The sequence below is a fragment of the Sminthopsis crassicaudata genome, chromosome 2 (genome assembly GCF_048593235.1).
Source record: "Sminthopsis crassicaudata isolate SCR6 chromosome 2, ASM4859323v1, whole genome shotgun sequence".
Taxonomy (NCBI): domain Eukaryota; kingdom Metazoa; phylum Chordata; class Mammalia; order Dasyuromorphia; family Dasyuridae; genus Sminthopsis; species Sminthopsis crassicaudata.
The window spans coordinates 661,737,848-661,757,557 of NC_133618.1; the positions used below are offsets into that span (position 1 = coordinate 661,737,848).

The 19,710-nt window shown below is 46.4% G+C and overlaps 1 protein-coding gene across 2 annotated transcripts in view; it reads left to right on the forward strand.

Moving 5' to 3' along the window:
* The window catches only part of STOML1 (stomatin like 1), a 29,059-nt gene extending 11,427 nt beyond the window's left edge, over positions 1-17,632 (forward strand). Inside the window, exons 3-8 of one of the 2 annotated variants that reach the window (XM_074297024.1) lie at positions 2,365-2,474; positions 4,304-4,453; positions 5,279-5,482; positions 6,229-6,418; positions 9,527-9,748; positions 16,732-17,632. In XM_074297024.1, the coding sequence (XP_074153125.1) occupies positions 2,365-2,474; positions 4,304-4,453; positions 5,279-5,482; positions 6,229-6,418; positions 9,527-9,748; positions 16,732-16,925 (1,070 nt within the window). In that variant the 3' untranslated portion in view covers positions 16,926-17,632. The remainder of the gene's footprint in view (positions 1-2,364; positions 2,475-4,303; positions 4,454-5,278; positions 5,483-6,228; positions 6,419-9,526; positions 9,749-16,731) is intronic. The other variant, XM_074297025.1, reaches the window with a different exon arrangement.
* The last annotated feature ends 2,078 nt before the right edge of the window (positions 17,633-19,710 follow it).

Below are 19,710 nucleotides of genomic sequence, written 5' to 3' on the forward strand. Positions count from 1 at the left end.
TTCTTTTGTGGATGTTGGTGAGGAGAAAGATCACTTTTCCCCATAATCTGGGGTGATGGAAGATAGAGGCAGGTGTCTAAGGGACATGAGACAAGGAGGAGGGAAGAGGGGAGATTTCTGTCAAATTTCCCCCAGTGAAATGTGAGGCAGGGTCTTCAGCTGAGAGGAAAGTGGGAGGGTGAGCCAAGGGAGGTTAGAGGAGAATTGGAAAAATTTAGGAGGAGCATCTGGCAAGCAGCAGAGTGAGTCTGTTAGAGATGTGAAAATGTTGCTGCGCCAAAGTGAGGACCCAGTTGGGATCAGGGAACATACATTTTTATCAGAGCTGGTAGAATGGCTGGGTTTTGAGTGTTTCTCCAGCTTTGTTCATATAACCTAACAGAGAAGAAGCTGATGATGGGAAGGGTTTGAGGCTGAGGGTTGTCAGGGCAACGGCTGCTGATGGGAAAGGTCTGAGGCTGAGGGTTGTCAGGGCAACAGCTGATGATGGGAAGGGTCTGAGGCTGAGGGTTGTCAGGGCAACAGCTGATGATGGGAAGGGTCTGAGGCTGAGGGTTGCCAGGGCAACAGCTTCAATAAGCCAAGGGAACAAGGGCCTCCAGAACAGAGGAGAGTGTGGAGCTGAATTGGTTCACCAAAAGATCAGGATGGGAAAAGGGAGGAGTGTGGCCAATGCATGGGGTGACAGCCCAGGAAAAGACCGAGGGTGGAGGGATTGGAGGTCCCAATGAGGACCAAGAGGAGGATATGGGGGAGGGGGTAGCAAGGTAGAGAGAGGGGTGGGGCAACAAAAGACGATCATCTTATTTTTCTGAACTGGGAGGAGAATCTTATTGCAATTCACAGGCTATTGAGAGTTGCTCCTGCTTTGTGTTCCAATGATGTGGTCAATATGCTGCATGGGGTGGATGCTAATTCACTGTCTGGCCCTGAGAATTTGAACAATCCTGCAGCTGTCTTAGTGCTGTCCAATGGAGTATTGGCCAGAAAACACAATAATATCCCTCACAGTAGTAACAGATTTTTTTCAGAAAAAAAATTTGCATCATATAAGTTCTCTCACAAAAATAAGGCTGTGAGGTGATAAGCTGGAGCATGAGTCACTTTTTTATGTAGTTGGGAACCAGAGAAAGTCTGTAACAATAATAACAAATAATAATAACTGATATTTATATAACACTGTAAAGTCTATAGAGCACCTTATTTATATTTTTCCATTAGATTCTCATAATAATCCTGTGAAGTCATAGCCATTTATATCCCCATTTTACAGAAAAAGAAAACATCTCCTGCCTTCGGGGAGCTTCTGTTCTAGGGCAGGGGAATATAACTCACACTTATGTATCAGTAAGTTCTAACCACCAAAACCCCTGGCGCTGGGAAATGGTCCAGTGTGATCCATGGAGATGATGCTACAGCTCAACCCTCAGATTGTTAGACTGAGAGCTCCTTGAGGCAGGGACTGTCTCACTTTTGTATTTGCAGCCCCAGGCTTTAGCGTGGCTCTTTGCACCTAGGAAGTACTTAAAATGTTTTTTCATTCATTCATTCATAGCACTGTAAGGCCATGTATGTACATGGGATAATTTGGGATGATCAGCTCAGGAAATCAGGAAGGACTTCCCACAAAGGAGGAAATGGGGAATTGAGCTTTTAAGGAAAGTTAGGATCCTAAGGAGCTGAGGTGAGGAGGGGGCACATTTCAGTCACAGGAGATAACTTGGGCAGGGAGGCTCAGGGAGAGATAGAATGCTGAGTGTGCAAGCAGCCTAGATTGGCTGGATGGGAATGGGCGCAAGCATGAAGGGACTTAAATGAAATCAGTCTGAAAAGATGAGTTGGGAACAAACGAACAGAAGGGTTTGAAATGTCAAGCTGAATTTGTTTATTTGTTTTGAGGAAATAGGGAGTCAATGAATGTTCTTGAGCAGAGGAGTGATAGTATTAGACTTGTCCTTTAAGAAGATTGTTTTGGCAACTGTTTAGTGAATTATTCTCAGAGAGGATCTAGAAACTGGGGGGCTACTGTGATGGTCCAAATGAGAATTGATGAGGGCTTGAATCAGGGTACAATAAGAGAGACAGAGAGGGTGAGACCTCTCTGAATAGCTCAAAATTGTGACTGAAGGGATGGAGGTGTCCTTAACAATTCAACAAACATTTTTTAATTGCTTCCTGTTTGCGAGATTAAAATGGAACAGACCCCACTCTCTAGGAACCAGAGAAATAAGGAAGTGAGTGGGAGAATTGAAGCTTCCTGGCTCCTAGCCCGGGCTCCTTTTCCTGATGAGGCTTCCTTATCTAGGAATCCCTCCCAGTCCACCCTTGTGGTCCTCTCTGAGCTGCCTCTGTCTCATTCTCCAGCAGACTCTCCCCAGAGCTGGCCGTCCTACATCTGCCACAGCATTATCAGCTTCCTGGTGTTCCTGCTGCTCGTGATCACTTTCCCCATTTCCGGATGGTTTGCTCTGAAGGTAAAACTGAGGCAGGCCGGGGACCGTCCTCTGAGCCGTCTGCCCAACATCTTGATCTCTGCAGAGGACTTTGGGGTCTCCTGCCTTGTTCCTTCCCCTTCCTCCTTGCAGTGTCCCAAGATGGCAGACAAATACTGACCACTGTTAGGGGAGGAAACTGGAGCATGGGACTTACTCCATCTAGAGCCCCAGTCATTGACTCCCGGCTACTTTCTTAGTCTTAGAAGCCAATGGTTCTACTTTGGAGAATGCATCTCTGCCAGTCCATCCCAAATCCCTGGGTCACAGCCCAGAGGCCTTCTCCTTAATTATCAGGAAGTGATCAGAGACAGAACAAAAGGCCATGTCCTATCCCTGACGCCAGCTGTGATGGACGTGTCGGCCACATCTGGAATCTTATATGCATAGTTCCGGTCGCCGTCCTGTATGGGGGATATGACAGAACCATAGGTGTTCCAGAGAAGGGGTCTAGAATCACTGGAGGGACCGTGGCTCTTCCTGGTGAGAAGGGACCAAAGAGAATGGTACGCTTTGGCTTACAAAACACCAGAGTAGCTACATGGTCTGCTAAAATTGGATTGGACTCTGAGCCATAGACCTGGCTTTGAGACCTCGATCTGGGGGCCATAAGAGCCAGATAACTACAATCAGAAGCCCCAAATTCCAATTCTGTTACTTGCCATCCCTTAATCTCAATGACTCTCACTTTCTTCATCTGTAAAATGAAGGAATTGGACAAGAAAGCTTTTGAGGGAAAGTCCCTCTCAGCTCTTAATTGGTGATCCTTTGATCTTCCTCATTGGACCTTTGACTTATCTCTAAAATGAGGATGACAGGGGGCAGCTAGGTGGCGCAGTGGATAGAGCACCAGCCTTGAATTTAGGAGTTCAAATCTGGTCTCAGACACTTAGCACTTCCTGGTTATGTGACCCTGGGCAAGTCACTTAACTTCAGCCTCAGGAAAAAAATAAATAAAAATAAAATGAGGATGATATCTCTCTCACAAATATGAGGAAGCCACTTTGTACCCCTTTGGGTGTCATATAAAAAAGAGTTATTATTTTCCCCCCTGTGGCAATTAGGGTTAAGTTTCTTGCCCAGGGTCACACAGCCAGGAAGTGTTAAGTGTCTGAGGCCACATTTGAACTCGGGTCCTCCTGACTTCAGGGCCTGAGAGTTATTATATTTGAATAGTTATATATTCAAGAGCTGAAAAATCAGTCTAGATAAAATGAATTTGAACTTTGTCACCAAATCTCAAAAAGTCGGACCTGCCGGGCTAATATAGGAGAAGTAATTAGATGAGCTGTTCCATCCAGCAGACAAAGTGTGTATGGAATCTATCCCCCTAAGAGGAGATGGTGGGAAAAGCCAGTGGGTCTCGGAAGGATTTGGGTGGAATGATGAGGACTTGAGGGATACTTGGGGGATGACCAGCTTTTCCCATAAACAACCTGGAGAATCCTGAGCTGGATGGACCAAGGAAGGGGATTTCGTATTGTGGATCGTGCTTGGGAGGTTCGAAGCCTGGCCCATCATCCATCAGCTGCTTAGTGGTGTGGGGCAAGTCATGACCTCATTGGGTCTCACTTTATTCTCTTTAGTATGTTCTTTCTTCTCCGGAACAGAAAGGGAATGCAGTACTTTGCCCTTCTCACAGGTAGACTTTCCAGGAGGAAGAAGGAAATTTTAAACTAGATGGGACTGAGGGCATCGGGAGGCTCAGTCCTGGGACCATGGAGAGCTGGTAGAAGCCAGGCTCAGGTCTCCGGGGCAGGGGCCGTCTTGGGCCCCGCGCCCCGATCTGTTCCCGTGTGCCTCGTTTGCAGATCGTCCCTACCTACGAGCGCATGGTCGTGTTTCGTCTGGGCCGGATCCGGGCCCCCCAGGGGCCAGGTATGGTCCTCCTGCTTCCTTTCATCGACTCCTGGCAGAGGGTAGATCTGAGGACAAGAGCTTTCAACGTCCCTCCTTGTAAGGTGAGGAGGGTTACCTGTGTCCCCTTGTCCCGTGCTGTTGGATCCGTGGACAGGAGCAGACTGTTGGGAAGGGCAGAAGGGGTCACTTCTCATGGCGGAAGCTTGTTCTGGTTCCTGCCCCAGCAAGCACATCCGCAGGCCCAGCATCCCAAGACCCAGAAGGAAAAGAGGGGCTTCCTGCTCTCAGGGAGCTTCCCCCCCCACGGGGCATGAGAGGGGAAGCTCACACACTCGGAAACATGAGACTAACGGAGAAGCACAGGGAGGGGAGGGGGCTAAGTCTCACAGACGAGGGCTCCTCCTTTTCCTCAAACCTTTTCCTGGTACGGCCAGTTTGGGGGGTCCCCAGGAAAGTCTCTGGGAGGGGTGGGCTTCGGAGCCCGCTGGGAAAGGTGAATGACTCAGCCAGTGAGGGGAGTGAGGGGCAGAGGAGATCTGGGTGAGAGAGAGAGTGCACACTTGTCCACCTCAGCTAGTCCTTGCCCGTCCCAGCACGTTGCCCCCTCAGAAGGAGGGAGTCCAGAGTCCAGCCGGTCCTGGCCCAGGTTTTGCAGATTTGGGGGATGTGATCTGCCCCACGGCCCTCACAGGCCCCCCTCTCCGGGGCCAGGTTTCCCTCGCACCAGTGGTCCAGGTACAGTGGCTGTTAGGTCACCGGGTCTGTGTCCCGCATGGGCCAGCGCCCTCCCCCCCACCGCGGGTCTTCCAGAGAGGGCCTGGGCGGCCGTCGCTCTGGCATCCCGGGGAGGGTCCGAGCGTGTCGGGGAGACGAGCGACGTCAGCGGGCTCAGAACCGGGGCCAGCTCCGACCCCTCCTCCTTCCAGCTGACCTCCAAGGATGGCGCCCTGGTCTCCGTGGGGGCTGACGTCCAGTTCCGCATCTGGGACCCGGTGCTCTCGGTGATGATGGTGAAGGACCTGAACTCGGCCACCCGCATGACGGCCCAGAACGCCATGACCAAGACCTTGCTGAAGAAGCCGCTGCGCGAGATCCAGATGGAGAAGCTGAAGATCGGGGACCAGCTCCTGGTAAGCCCCCCGCCCCGCGTTCGCCCGCCATACCGGGGTCTGGGATGGGGGAGGGGAGAGGCGGCGGGCAAAGACAGCGAATGGGAAGAAAGCGAGAGTCAGGACGCACAGCTCCCTCACGCCAGGATCTGAGCAAACACCCTCAGTGGCCTCAGTTTCCCCATCTGGTAAATGGGTATAATAAACTCCACCTCTTTCACAAGGACTTTGGGGAAGACGTGATGAGATAGAAAATGAACAGAAAAATGCTAACATCAAGTAGAAGCTCGAGGCAGTATTTCCACCGAGAGTTGGAATCAGCCCATTTTCTATGGGAAGTCATCAGAGTGCTAGGCTTACAGGTGACACAGGGGAGAGAGACAGACAGACAGACAGACAGGAAGGGAAAAGAGGAAAAAGAGAGGGGGGGGAGCAGAGAGTGAGATCAAGGCAAGGGCAGGGAGCCAGGGCTCCTTCTGCTGTGGCAGCGGTCATTGGGTCCCATGTGTGAGCTTGCCCCAGGGATTCCTTCAGCAGTATTTGGAAACATGGAGACCATTCGTCCATAACTGGGATCTCTGACCGGGACCTCTTCTTGTCCGTCTGTCTGTCTGGGGAGGAACGACCTCTACTAACTAGTGTGTGGTCCATATAGAGTCAGACTGAACTTCCTATACCCCTGAGGGGGAGAAGTGGCTGACCCCCCTATCCCGGGCACTACCAACCCCCCCTTCTTCCCCTCCCGTCCTGTCTCCCCTGCCCCTCAGCTGGAGATCAATGACATGACCAAGGTGTGGGGGCTGGAAGTGGACCGGGTGGAGCTGACAGTGGAGGCCGTGCTGCAGGCTCCCCAGGAGACCCCCGCTCTGCCCGGCCTGGACAGTGCCATCCAGCAGCTGGCCCTCCACTTCTTCGGTGCGGGCGGCGGCGGCCATGCTCCCGTGGCGGCTGAGACAGGTACCGGGCGGGGCGAAGGACTTTAAGTTTGGGTCAGGCCACAGACATTGGGAGAAAGTGACGGGCAAAGGGGAGCTGGGGGCAGCGAGTTCTTGGGTCAGCAGTGAGAGGTGGTGGTCCGGAAGGATCGATGGACCAATCATCCATCAATACGCGCTTCTTAGGGTGAAGCCCAGGGAGCTTCCCTTCCCCAGGGAGGATGACCGGTACCCAAATAAATAATAGAGGCAGGAAAGTAAAGTAAATATGTGCAAATAGTTGCTAATGAACTAATTCACCAAGCAGTTAATTAAGTTTGGTGGGAGGAAGGGGGTGGGCCCAGAAAAGGCTTCCCATAGAAGACTATAGTTTAAAGGAAGAGAGACAATGAGGCAGTTTTTTAGACACAGGCTTTGGCCGCTGGAGAGGGAGAGATGGGAGGGAGAGACCCAGCGGGGGGTCCAGGAGGGGGCCATGGGGGGACTGTGGACGTGGGAGGGGGAGGGGGAGACAATGAGGAGGGAGGGGAGGGCCACCCTGTGCAGGGCTTTCAAAGCTCGAGAGGGATTTCTCCTTTATCTGAGAGGCATTTGGAAGCTGCTGGAGTCTATTGAGTGGAGAATTATGTAGTCAGATCGGCACTGAAGGAAAATTACTTGAGCAGCCATTGTGGGGGGATGGGTTGGAGAGCTGAACATCTTTAGGCAGAGAGATGGAGGAGGAGGCGGGTGCAGTAATGGAGGTGACGGGGGATGGCGTCTGAAGTGAGCGGAGAAAGATGCTAGATGGGAGAGAGGTTCCCAGGAGGGAAGGGAGGAGATTTGGTAACAGACTGGGTATGGGAGAGAGGGAGGAGCCAGCTTTGTGAACCCGGGAGCCCAGAAGGATGTCTGTTTTCTTCCATAGAAATGAGAAATGAGGAAGATGAGGAGGGTTTGGGGCAGAAAGGGGATTATTTCTGGGTTGGACAGGCTGAGTTTCAGGTGTCTCAGGTTTGAATGTTTGAATGTCCTGTAGGCAATTGGTGATTTAGGGATGAAGCTTGGGGGGGAGACTTGGGCCAGAACACAGGGAATGCCTCCTAGGCACGGGAAGAGGAAGGGAAGAGGGTGAGAAAGAGCCGATGGTCCGTCCGGTTCAGTTTGGACTGGGCAATATGGAAGTGCAGCAGCGTGCGGTGGAGGGGAATGGTGGGTTGGAATCCAAGCGTGGAAGGCCTTGAATGCCGAGCTAAGACAGTCGTATTCTATTTCACAGACAATGGGGAGCCCTCAGAAGATTTTCGAATGATGGTAGATAGTGGGGGAGGGAGAAAAGGAAGGAGTGACAGTGCTCAGGTATTAGGAGGGTTATATTAGTGGCTGTGGAGGATGCGCTGGGGAGGGGGAGAACCCATAATTTCAGTGTGGAGGCTGTTCTAATAGTCCAAGTAAAAAGTGATGAGGGGCCAGAAAATGCGGATATAAGAGAATAGAGCTCTTAGCTGATGGAGGATTAAAGACACAGGGTCCAAACCCTTCATTTTATAGATGAGAAAATGGAGGCAAAGAAGTGACGTATCTATTGCATGTTCATCCCGCTGGTATCAGAGCTTAACTCAGTTCTCCTGGTATCAAATGAAGCTCTATAAACTGCCCTGCCAACCATGTTGGAGTAAAGTCGAAGTCTTAGCAGCCAGATGTTTGGGGATAGATGGAGAGCCTCTTCAGCCCAACCCAGAATTCTCCATGCAGGTAGAGAGAAAAGCAACAAAAGAAATGAAGTTAGTGAGAATGGGTCATTGTAGGGAATTAGCGTGGAAGGGGAAGAAGAGTTGTCCCCTAAGCTAAGCAACCACATCCTGGAGCAATGTCCAGCTCGGTCCAGTCAGATTTTTGTGGCTAGAGCCGATGACCTCAGATATAGGAAAAGAGGGTACCCGGGCAAGGAACGGGCTTCATCCTGCAAAGCCCCAGAGGACAGACAGGACCAGTGCGAAAGGGAGGGAGATTTCAGTCAACATAACAGCTACCCGATGGCCTGGCCTTGGGAGTGAGCCGGCCCCTGTCTCTACAAGGGTCTGGCTGTCCACCAGTCAGGGAGGTCTGGAAGGGACCGTGCACTGGGAGAAAGGTCAGAGCCATGGCCTCTAAAGACTCTTCTGTGATTCTTCTAGGAATCTTTAAGCTTTTGAGGATGGTGTCTCTGAGGTCAGGTTCCTCTTGCCTTCTCCCAAATTTTTATCTGTAGTTCTTCGGGGCCCCCAAGGAGAGTTTAACTTCATAAACTGTCCCCTTTGTCAATAATGTTCTGCCCCTCATCTCTACTTTGGGCAATTTCCACTGGGTCCTTGATCCTGAAAAGGTGGGCCAGTAGAAAATGTTGCTGGGGGATACTGAAGTTGAAATGCTGAGTTGATCTGGTAGGAAATAAAGGGGCTGGGAAAGGCAGTCTGAGGCAGGGGTGACAGAAAGGAAAAATCAGCTCAGAAGATAGGTGAGTTTTCTTTTAAAGAGTCATCCTTCTGATGGGGGAGACATGGAAGTCCATCTTGGGACACTCTTTTCTTGAAACTCAGTATGATAAGGAGATGGATTGATGAAAGGGAAGGAAGGAAAGAAGGAAGGAAGGAAAGAAGGAAGGAAGGAAGGAAGGAAGGAAGGAAGGAAGGAAGGAAGGAAGGAAGGAAGGAAGGAAGGAAGGAAGGAAGGAAGGTTGATTTAGGAGCTCTCAGATAAAGAACTCTTTGCTGATGAAGGTTGGTCCCTTCTCTACGATGTCTAGTCTTAGAGTTGCCCAGAGTACTGAGTAATAAGGAAATTTAGTCAGTAAATGTTAGAGTCTGGTCTTCCTGACTTGGAGGCTCTCTTCTCTATTCATAACCCCAAGTTGTTTGATGAAAAACAGAGAGCCTAAGATAATATGATCTTAGCCAGCCTTTACCCAGCCCCTTAAGGACTTGGCAAAATCCTTTAGCTCTGTTATCTCATTTAACCCTCACCATACCTGGCTGTGGGTGAGTGTTGGTTAATAGGGTTTCTAAGGTTCCTTCCAGCACTGAGGTTCTGCAGTTCTGGGTTGGGTCAGCAATGGCGAACACAACCATCCGCTCACCCTTCTCTCCCGTTATTTGATTTTTCTGCTTATTAGACACCATGGAGATAGTGAATGAAGTAGAAGGGTCCCCCCCCTCTGCCAACAACCCAACTGGCAATGGCAGCATGAAGAAGAGGCCAACGGTGGAGGAGCTGCTGGCCGCCGTGGAGCTGTTTCTATCTGAAGCTTTGGTCAGCCAAGTCCAAGCGTGCTACCAGTTTAACATCTTCCTGCCTTCCAGTGCCCATAACACCTACTTCATTGATCTCACCACAGGTAGAGGTGCCCTTCCAGCTTCCTCTGGGGCTCCCTTTCTGGGCACGAATCTTGATTTTTCAGTTTGGGGACAATCTGCCCTACAATCCATCCATTTCAGAAATGATTTTGGAGCTGGATTTTTTTTTTTTTTTTTTGCCACTTCTCCCCTTTTAAGACCTCAGGAGATGCCCAGATCCTGCCAGGATAGTGTAGCCAAACGGAGTTTGGGAAATTGGGAAATTCAATTCAATTGAATAAACAGCATATATTAAGATCGATCCTCCTTTGTAGCAGGCATGTACTGGGGGGTAGAGAGATGATATGTGGATGTCTCTTACTCTGTTCTTGCAAAGGTGAATAGGAAGGAATTGAAGATTATCCCTTGTTTTAGATTGTCTATGTCTCTGGATAATGGAGAGTTGACATTTAGAGTCAAATAAGAGACTATATGTGTAGTGCTTGGCAGATCTTTTTTTAATTTTTAATTTTAATTTTAAGTTTTCTTTCTTCTTTCTTTCTTTTTATTCCTTCATCCTTCTCTCTTTCCCTCCCTCCCTCCCTCCTTCCCTCCTTCCCTCCTTCCCTCCTTCCCTTCCTCCTTCCTCCCTCCCTCCCTCCCTCTCTTCCTTCCTTCCTTCCTTCCTTCCTTCCTTCCTTCCTCCCTCCCTCCCTCCCTCCCTCCCTCCCTTCCTTCCTTCCTTCCTTCCTTCCTTCCTTCCTTCCTCCCTCCCTCCCTCCCTCCCTCCCTCCCTCCCTCCTTCCTTCCTTTCTTCCTTCCTTCCTTCCTTCCTTCCTTCCTTCCTTCCTTCCTTCCTTCCTTCCTTCCTCCCTCCCTCCCTCCCTCCCTCCCTCCCTCCCTCCCTCCCTCCTTCCTTTCTTCCTTCCTTCCTCCCTCCCTCCCTCCTTCCTTTCTTCCTTCCTTCCTTCCTTCCTTCCTTCCTTCCTTCCTTCCTTCCTTCCTTCCTTCCTTCCTTCCTTCCTTCCTTCCTTCCTTCCTTCCTTCCTTCCTTCCCTCCTTCCTTCCATTTTGTGCTTGGCAGATCTTAAAGAACTACATATAAAAATGTTATCATTTAGTAGTTTCAGTTGTCTCCTACTCTGTGAACATCAGGTTTTCTTGGCAAAGATGCTGGTGTGGTCCGCCATTTCCTCCTCTAGCCTATTTTACAGATGATCAAACTGAGGGACTTGTTTGGGATCATACAGCTAGTAAGTATCTGAAGCCAGATTTGAATTTGGTTCTTCCTGACTCCAGGCTGCGCTCTATCTACTGCACTAGCGAGCTGCCACATAATATTAGCCATTATTATTTATTCATTTGCTACCAAAATATTTGTAAAAACCAATGGATAAGTAGGTCCCCAAAGGAAGTCTCCCCAAATTGTATGAGGATTGGGCAGAAGTCTTTTGGATTCCACCTAAGGCCACTGAGACCTGGAGAAAGCAATGCCAACAACAACTACGATGATAATAATAGTCCACAGAACCTTAAATATAAAGGGAAAATAGCAGAATATCATTTTGTCTAAACTCCCTTAGAAAAGACAAGAATATCTGAATAATGTCTGCCTTCTATAGCCCCCAGCTGGTGGCTCAGTGACTGGAGCAGCAGGACTGAAATGAGGAAGACTAGAGATCATCACATATGATCTCAAATACTCACTAGCTGTGAGACCCTGAGCTGGTCACTTCCTGCTGGCTTCCCCTCCGCTGTGAAGTAGAGACCATAATAGCACCCGCCTGTCTGGGTTACTGTTTGCATCAAGCTAGATAATATTTGTAAAGCACTTAGCATGGTGCTTGGAGCACAGTAGGCTCTTAATAAATGCGCATTTCCTTCCTTCTTTCCTATTTGGGTCATAAAAAGCTTTACACACATTGTCTCATTTGATCTGGCAAACTTTTGAGGTTCAGATCTCCTTTATCTTTTGAGAAAGAATGAAATGGGGAAAAACACAAAGAAACTAAGCTCTCAAATAGTCCAGAATTCACATATTTATCATTGAAAGAGAATTTAGGGGGTCTACTTCAACCTCCTCATTATAGAAGAAGGCTATGAGGAACTGATAGGTAATGAGAGTTAGAACTGGAACCCAGGACCCCGGGCTCAGTTTTTGATTGCTCCATGGCCCTGCTGCCTCTATGGGCTGAAGGTACTTTGGGGGAAGTGCTGGCTTTGAAATTAGATGATCTGGGTCCAGATTCTACCTCAGATGCTTAACTAGCTGATCTTAGGTTGGATGCGAAACCTCTGCAGGTTTTCTTCTCTTTAAAATGAGGGAGTTGGGCTAGACAGCCTCAGCCATCCTTCTTCCTTCCGGATCCAAATCTACCGATTACTTCAGTCCCTAGGAGCTCTTGGACACAGACACTCTCATTCCTGACAGCGGTGAAGGGATTTCCTGAAAGTCGCCCAGTAAAGGGCAGAGCTGGAATTTGAACTCAGGTCCTCTCATGCCAGACCCTCTTTCCAGCACTTAGGATAGCACCTAACACACAAATGCTTAACTTCCTACTTCAAGAAGAGCAAAATAATAATAATAATAATTAATAATAGAAAAGCACTTTTCCATTTCCAAAGCCCTTTCAAATGACATATTTGCAAGGGCTTAGCACATGGCGGGCACTTAGTAAATGCTTATTTCCTTCTATCTCCATCTTCTTACCACATTCATGTGAGGGAGGAAAGTGGAAAAAGATTTCATGATAAAAACTGAGACACATAGTGAGTGAATTAGCTGCAGAGCCAAGAGAAACACTGATAGTCTGACCATTGCATATACATATGTGTGTGTGCCTATGTATATAATATATATATCCATTAACTTAAAATTTTTTTTAATTTTAAATTGTATCCTTCCCTCCTGCCCCTCCCCAATCCGTTAAGAAAGCAGGCAACATGCTATTAATTATACATGTGCTATCATATAAAACCATTTTCATATTAGCTATATTGTTAAAAATATTTATAATAGGGGCAGCTAGGTGGCGCAGTGGATAGAGCACCAGCCCTGAATTCAGGAGGACCAGAGTTCAAATTTGGTCTCAGACACTTAACACTTCCTAGCTGTGTGACCCTGGGCAAGTCACTTAACCCCAGCCTCAGTGAGGAAAAAAAATATATATATATATAAAACAAGAAACCTAAAAAAAGTAAAAAATAATATGCTTCAGTCTGCACTGAGAATTCATCGTTTACCTCTCTGGAGGTGAATTTTTTTTTTAATTTTATTTATTTTTTTATCAATTTTATAATTATACATTTTTAACAGTATATATGCATGAGTAATTTTTTTATAACATTATCCCTTGTATTCATTTTTCCAGGCAATCTCATACATTTTACATGTGTTACAGTATAAGCTAGATACAATATATGTGTGTAAATCCAATTTTCTTATTGCACATTAATTATTAGCTTCCGAAGGTATAAGTAACCTGGGTAGATAGACAGTAGTGCTAACAATTTACATTCACTTTCCAGTGTTCCTTCTCTGGGTGTAGTTATTTCTGTCCATCATTGATCAGCTGCAAGTGAGTTGGATCTTCTTTATGTGAAGATTTCCACTTCCATCAGAATACATCCTCATACAGTATTGTTGTTGAAGTGTACAGTGATCTTCTGGTTCTGCTCATTTCACTCAGCATCAGTTGATTTAAGTCTCTCCAGGCCTCTCTGTATTCCTCCTGCTGGTCATTTCTTACAGAGCAATAATATTCCATTACCTTCATATACCACAATTTACCCAACCATTCTCCAACTGATGGACATCCATTCATCTTCCAGTTTCTAGCCACTATGAAAAGGGCTGCCACAAACATTTTGGCACATACAGGTCCCTTTCTGCTCTTTAGTATTTCTTTGGGATATAAGCCCAGTAGGGTTACTGCTGGGTCAAAGGGTATGCACATTTTGATAACTTTTAGGGCATAGTTCCAAACTGCTCTCCAGAATGGCTGGATCCATTCACAGCTCCACCAACAATGTATTAGTGTCCCAATTTCCCCACATCCCCTCCAACATTCATCATTATTTGTTCCTGTCATCTTAGCCAATCTGACAGGTGTGTAGTGGTATCTCAGAGTGTTCTTAATTTGCATTTCTCTGATCAGTAGTGATTTGGAACACTTTTTCATGAGTGGATATAGTTTCAATTTCATCTTCTGAGAATTGTCTGTTCATATCCTTTGACCATTTATCAATTGGAGAATGGTTCGGTTTCTTATAAATTATGGTCAGTTCTCTATATATTTTGGAAATGAGACCTTTGTCAGAACCTTTACTTTTAAAAATATTTTCCCAATTTGTTACTTCTCTTCTAATCTTGTTTGCATTAGTATTGTTTGTACAGAAACTTTTTAGTTTGATGTAATCAAAATCTTCTATTTTGTGATCAATAATGATCTTTAATTCTCCTCTGGTCATAAATTCCTTCCTCCTCCACAGGTCTGAGAGGTAGACTATCCTCTGTTCCTCCAATCTATTTTTGATCTCATTCTTTATGCCTAAATCATGGACCCATTTTGATCTTATCTTGGTATATGGTGTTAAGTGTGGATCCATATCTAATTTCTGCCATACTAATTTCCAGTTTTCCCAACAGTTTTTGTCAAATAATGAATTCTTATCCCAAATTTGGGATCTTTGGGTTTGTCAAACACTAGATTGCTATAGATGTATCTTTTTTTGTCCTTTGTACCTAATCTGTTCCACTGATCTACCGGTCTATTTCTTAGCCAGTACCAAATGGTTTTGGTGACTGCTGCTTTATAATATAGCTTTAGATCAGGTACAATTACACCACCTTCATCTGACTTTTTTTTTTTTCAGTAATTCCCTTGAAATTCTCCACCTTTCTAAGATGACAGGAACAAATAATGATGAATGTTGAAGGGGATGTGGGAAAACTGGGACACTGATACATTGTTGGTGGAGTTGTGAAAGAATCCAACCATTCTGGAGAGCAATCTGGAACTATGCCCAAAAAGTTAATCAAACTGTGCATACCCTTTGACCCAGCAGTAACCCTACTGGGCTTATATCCCAAAGAAATACTAAAGATGAGGAAGGGACCTGTATGTGGCAGCTCTTTTTGTTGTAGCTAGAAACTGGAAGATGAATGGATGTCCATCAGTTGGAGAATGGTTGGGTAAATTGTGGTATATGAAGGTTATGGAATGTTATTGCTCTGTAAGAAATGACCAGCAGGAGGAATACAGAGAGGCTTGGAGAGATGTACAACAATACTGTATGAGGATGTATTCTGATGGAAGTGGAAATCTTCAACATAAAGAAGATCCAACTCACTTCCAGTTGATCAATGATGGACAGAAACAACTACACCCAGAGAAGGAACACTGGGAAGTGAATGTAAATTGTTAGCACTAATATCTGTCTGCCCAGGTTACTTATACCTTCGGAAGCTAATACTTTTTTTTTTTTTGTCTTTTTTTAATCAGATATTTTTTTTTATTTTTTTTTTTATTCATTTTTCCAGATTTTCCCCTCCCTCCCTCTACTCCCTCCCCTAGATGACAGGCAATCCCATACATTTTACATGTGTTACAATATAACCTAGATACAATATATGTGTGTAAATACCATTTTCTTGTTGCACGTTAAGTATTAGCTTCCGAAAGTGAATGTAAACTGTTAGCACTACTGTCTATCTACCCAGGTTACTTATACCTTCGGAAGCTAATAATTAATGTGCAACAAGAAAATGGTATTTACACACATGTATTGTATCTAGGTTATATTGTAACACATGTAAAATGTATGGGATTGCCTGTCATCAAGGGGAGGGAGTAGAGGGAGGAGGGGAAAATTTGGAAAAATGAATACAATGTTATAAAAAATTACTCATGCATATATACTGTCAAAAAATTATAATTATAATTATAAAATTAAAAAAAAAAGAAATTCTCGACCTTTTATTCTTCCATATAAACTTTGTTGTTATTTTTTCTAGGTCATTAAAATAGTTTCTTGGGAGTCTGATTGGTATAGCACTAAATAAATAGATTAGTTTGGGGAGTATTGTCATCTTTATTATATTCGCTCGGCCTATCCAAGAGCACTGAATGTCTTTCCAATTATTTAAATCTGACTTTATTTTTGTGGCAAGTGCCTTATAATTTTGCTCATATAATTCCTGACTTTTCTTTGGTAGATGGATTCCCAAATACTTTATACTCTCAACATTTGTTTGGAATGGAATTTCTCTTTGTATCTCTTGCTGCTGCAATTTATTGGTGATATATAAAAATGCTGAGGATTTATGTGGGTTTATTTTGTATCCAGCAACTTTGTTAAAGTGTGAATTATTTCTAATAACTTTTTATTAGAATCTCTGGGGTTTTCTAAGTATACCATCATATCATCTGCAAAGAGTGGAAGTGAATTTTTTAATAATAATTTTTATGATAATAGCTTTTTATTTTCAAAATACATGCAAGGATAGTTTCCAACATTCACCCTTACAAAAGCTTGTGCTCCAAATTTTTCTTCCTCCCTTCCCCAGACAGCAAACAATCCAGTGTAGGTGAAACATTCTTCTGAACACAGGAATAGTATTTTTTACCATGGTTCTTTTGGAGTTGTCTTGATCAGAACAGCCAAGTCTTTCACGATTGATTATCATACAGAATTCCTGTTACTATGTACAGTGATCTTCTGGTTCTGCTCACTTCACTTTGTGTCAGTTCATCGAGGTCTTCCCGCATTTGTCTGAAATCGTCCCGCCTGTCAGTTCTTGTGGCCCACTGATACTTGCAGTCCCACTTGCTGAGCCTCCCCTTAATTTCCATCCTTGGCCTCCATACAAAGGGCTGTTCTGTTTTTGTGTGTCCGGCTCCTTTTCCTTTTTATTTTGATCTCTTTGAGATGGAGACCTGCTGGTGCTATTGCTGCCCTTTGGGTGCAGGTGCACGTTGTCTCCAGAATGACTGGACTGACGTGGTCTTTCTAACCGCATCCCCGCTTCTCTTTTGTCCTCCAGGGAGTGGGAAGATCGGGCGGGGGGCCCCCGAAGGCAGCCCAGACGTCGTCCTGGAAATGGCCGAGGCGGATCTGCTAGCCCTGTTTTCTGGAGAACTGAGGCCCCTCGGAGCCTATATGAGCGGGCGGCTGAAGGTGAAGGGAGATTTGAACGTGGCCATGAAGCTGGAGCTGCTCTTGAAAGCCATGGGGTAGCGGAAGAGCAGCAGGGCCTGCCTCTGCCCCCTGCCTTGCGTCCCCAGCCCCCCAAGGTGCTTGTTGGCTACTTCTTCGGCATATAAAGCGGCCCTGGGAGAGGGGATGGCTCCCAGCTCGTTCCTGCCCGGTCCTCCCGTCCTCCTCACTCAGTTTCATTCTCGTGATGTTTTTCCTGAGGCTCAGCCCTGTGCCGGGACACCACGGAGCAGGAGAGGACCGTTACATATTCTCCGGGGACTCCTGCCAGGTCTGTGGAGACGGGACCCACCCTGGGCTACCTAGAACTCAGTGTCCGAGTGCGCTGCTGGGAACGTTGTGTGGCAGGGGGTCGGGAGGAAGGCAGTGATGATCGAGAACTGCAGTAGTCAGGAAAGCTTCAGCTGGACCTTGGAGGAGGAGGAGGAGGAGGAGGAGGGGAACACTGCCAGCTCAGACAGGCCTCCCACAAGCCAATGGAATCCAGAATAGGAACCAGGGGACTAGGGACAGAAGCCGGGGGCTCTGGGGCCCGGCAACACTTTAGAATGGGGAGAAGGGGCTGGCCCCTTCCCCAGCAGGTCTCCAGCCTCTTGGGACTGAGGGGTGTCTGTCTTCCCCGTCCTGCATGTGACTGGGGAGGTGGGAGGTGGGGCACGTTTACAGATCCTGGCTCTGGACTGAATTGTTTTTGTTTGTGTTTTAAATTAAAAGACTAAAAATCCTGATTTGTGTGTTTAAGACCGAGAAAGAAAGGCAGATTGTGTGGAGGAATCCCAGGGCCTGCCAGCTAGTTAAAAGTCAGCTGTGTTTACACATAGGGTACGAGTCCGGGGTTCTCCCGCCATTCTTTTCATCCTGGAAGTGAGGGAGTTTGTGGAGTGAAAAGTTCAGGAAAATCACAGGTCCCAGAGTCTCACTCCCCTGGGCCTGATCTGCTCCCGTCTTCCCAAGGGGGAGATAGTTTGGTAAAGTGGAAAAATCCCAGGACCAGGGGCCGTGGAATCCCAGCTTTGTTGGGAAACTTTTCGGCCGGACTTTGATCCTCTGCAGCTTAGCTCTCTAGGGACCTCAGAGATCTTGTTGGGCCACCTGCCCTTCTCTTGGATGGAGACGCAGACCTTGGGAAGGTACGGGCCTTGCCCCAAGTGGTGACTGGTTAAGAAGCACGAGCTACACTTGTGACTCCTAACCCGGTGGCCTTTCTGAAGAGCAAAAGTTCCCCTCTGTGCCCCAAGTCTCAAAGGACATGTTTTCGGCAAGTGGGGGGGACGAACAAGAAGCAGGACGTGGGACCGGAAGGAGCGTGGCTTAGGGAAAGGGGAACTACGACATGGGTCACATCACTCAAGAGATTCAGCTTCTGAAAAATAGTAAAGTGAAGTGAAAGGAAACCAAGACCTCTTTTGTTAGTTGTAGAGGTAGGGGGAGGGCAAGGTAGGGCTGGTTGGAAGGTGGGCAGCTTGTCCTTATGAGGAAAAGTGAAGCTCCCTTTCCTCTCTTTCCACCAGAAATGGTGTAGTACATCCCCAAGGTGTGTCCCCAAGGATCGCTTCATCTTTTAAGTCACCAAATACCGAATGCTCAATCATGCAGGGCATTGTTTTTATTCACCAAACAAAAGAAATTGGAAAACATTTTTAAAAAACAGAAATTTTTTATTCTTATTTTGTATTTTTTTTGGTGATGTTAGAGTTAAGTGTCTGAGCATTCTTGACACAGCCATACTTTCCCTTTTCATTTGGATACAAAGCTGGGGAGACTGGGATCCAAGTCTTCCTGAAGGACCAGGAGCAGGTGATTAACCTCTCTGTGCCCGGTGACTCTCTGAGTTACTGATGGGTCACAGTTCGCATCAGTAGAGGGAATCTGCACACTGGGAGTTCCTTTTATGGCTGAAATCAATCTGAACCCTCCACTCCTCTCCTGAAAAAGATAAAAGGTTAAACCTAAATTGGACAGATTTTTTTAAATCATTTTTAATGGAGAGCTTGAGTAAAAACAGGCAGTTAAATAGCTTGAGGCTTGAGTAGATCTTGAGAATCAGAATGAAATGTCTGAATCCTGCCTCATACATTTACTAGTCGTACAACACTAGAGAAATCACAATCTCTCTAAATTTCAGTTTTCTTGTCTGTAAAATGAAGGGTTATGTTCAGTTTTTGACGCTGCATTTCAGGAAGGATGTGGATGTTGTAAGATGTCCAGAGGAGGCCGGCAGGATGGTAACGGTCCTGCCTCAGGAGGGTCACTTAAGTGGTGATGTTAAGCTTGAAGAGGCAGAGCAGCTCCTTCAATCCAAAGCCACATGGCAGGGTTAGGGCTCACCATCTTGGTAAAGCATTGTCTACATCCACTCTAAAAACCTAAATCCCATTCAATTGCTTAATTTGTGCCGGCTCTGTAGGGACTGAAAGTTTAATCTTATCATGGTATTTAGTGTTTTTAGTAGTTTCTTAAAACAGATCAGTAAACTTAATGCTGATCCTTATTAAGATATTAAAGTGGAATTAGCAGTCTATGAGATGTGGATGCAAGTCCCCTTTGAACTAAACCCAAGTCTCCCCTCCCCTCCCTCATTTCATTCAGTTCATTTGAAAACATAAGGGGAGAGACTGAAAGGCTCCTTTCTAAATAGCATTCCTGGGTCTAGCTGAAGCAACCTTACTTTCCCTTTTGTTCGATATTGCTAGAGTATTTGTTGATTATACCAAAGCTTTTGAATTTTTGAATTTGGTCTGTTTTGAAATTGCTGCTTTCTTCCCTGCAAGAAAGCCCCGGAGTTTTTGCTCCTATGTCTGTCATG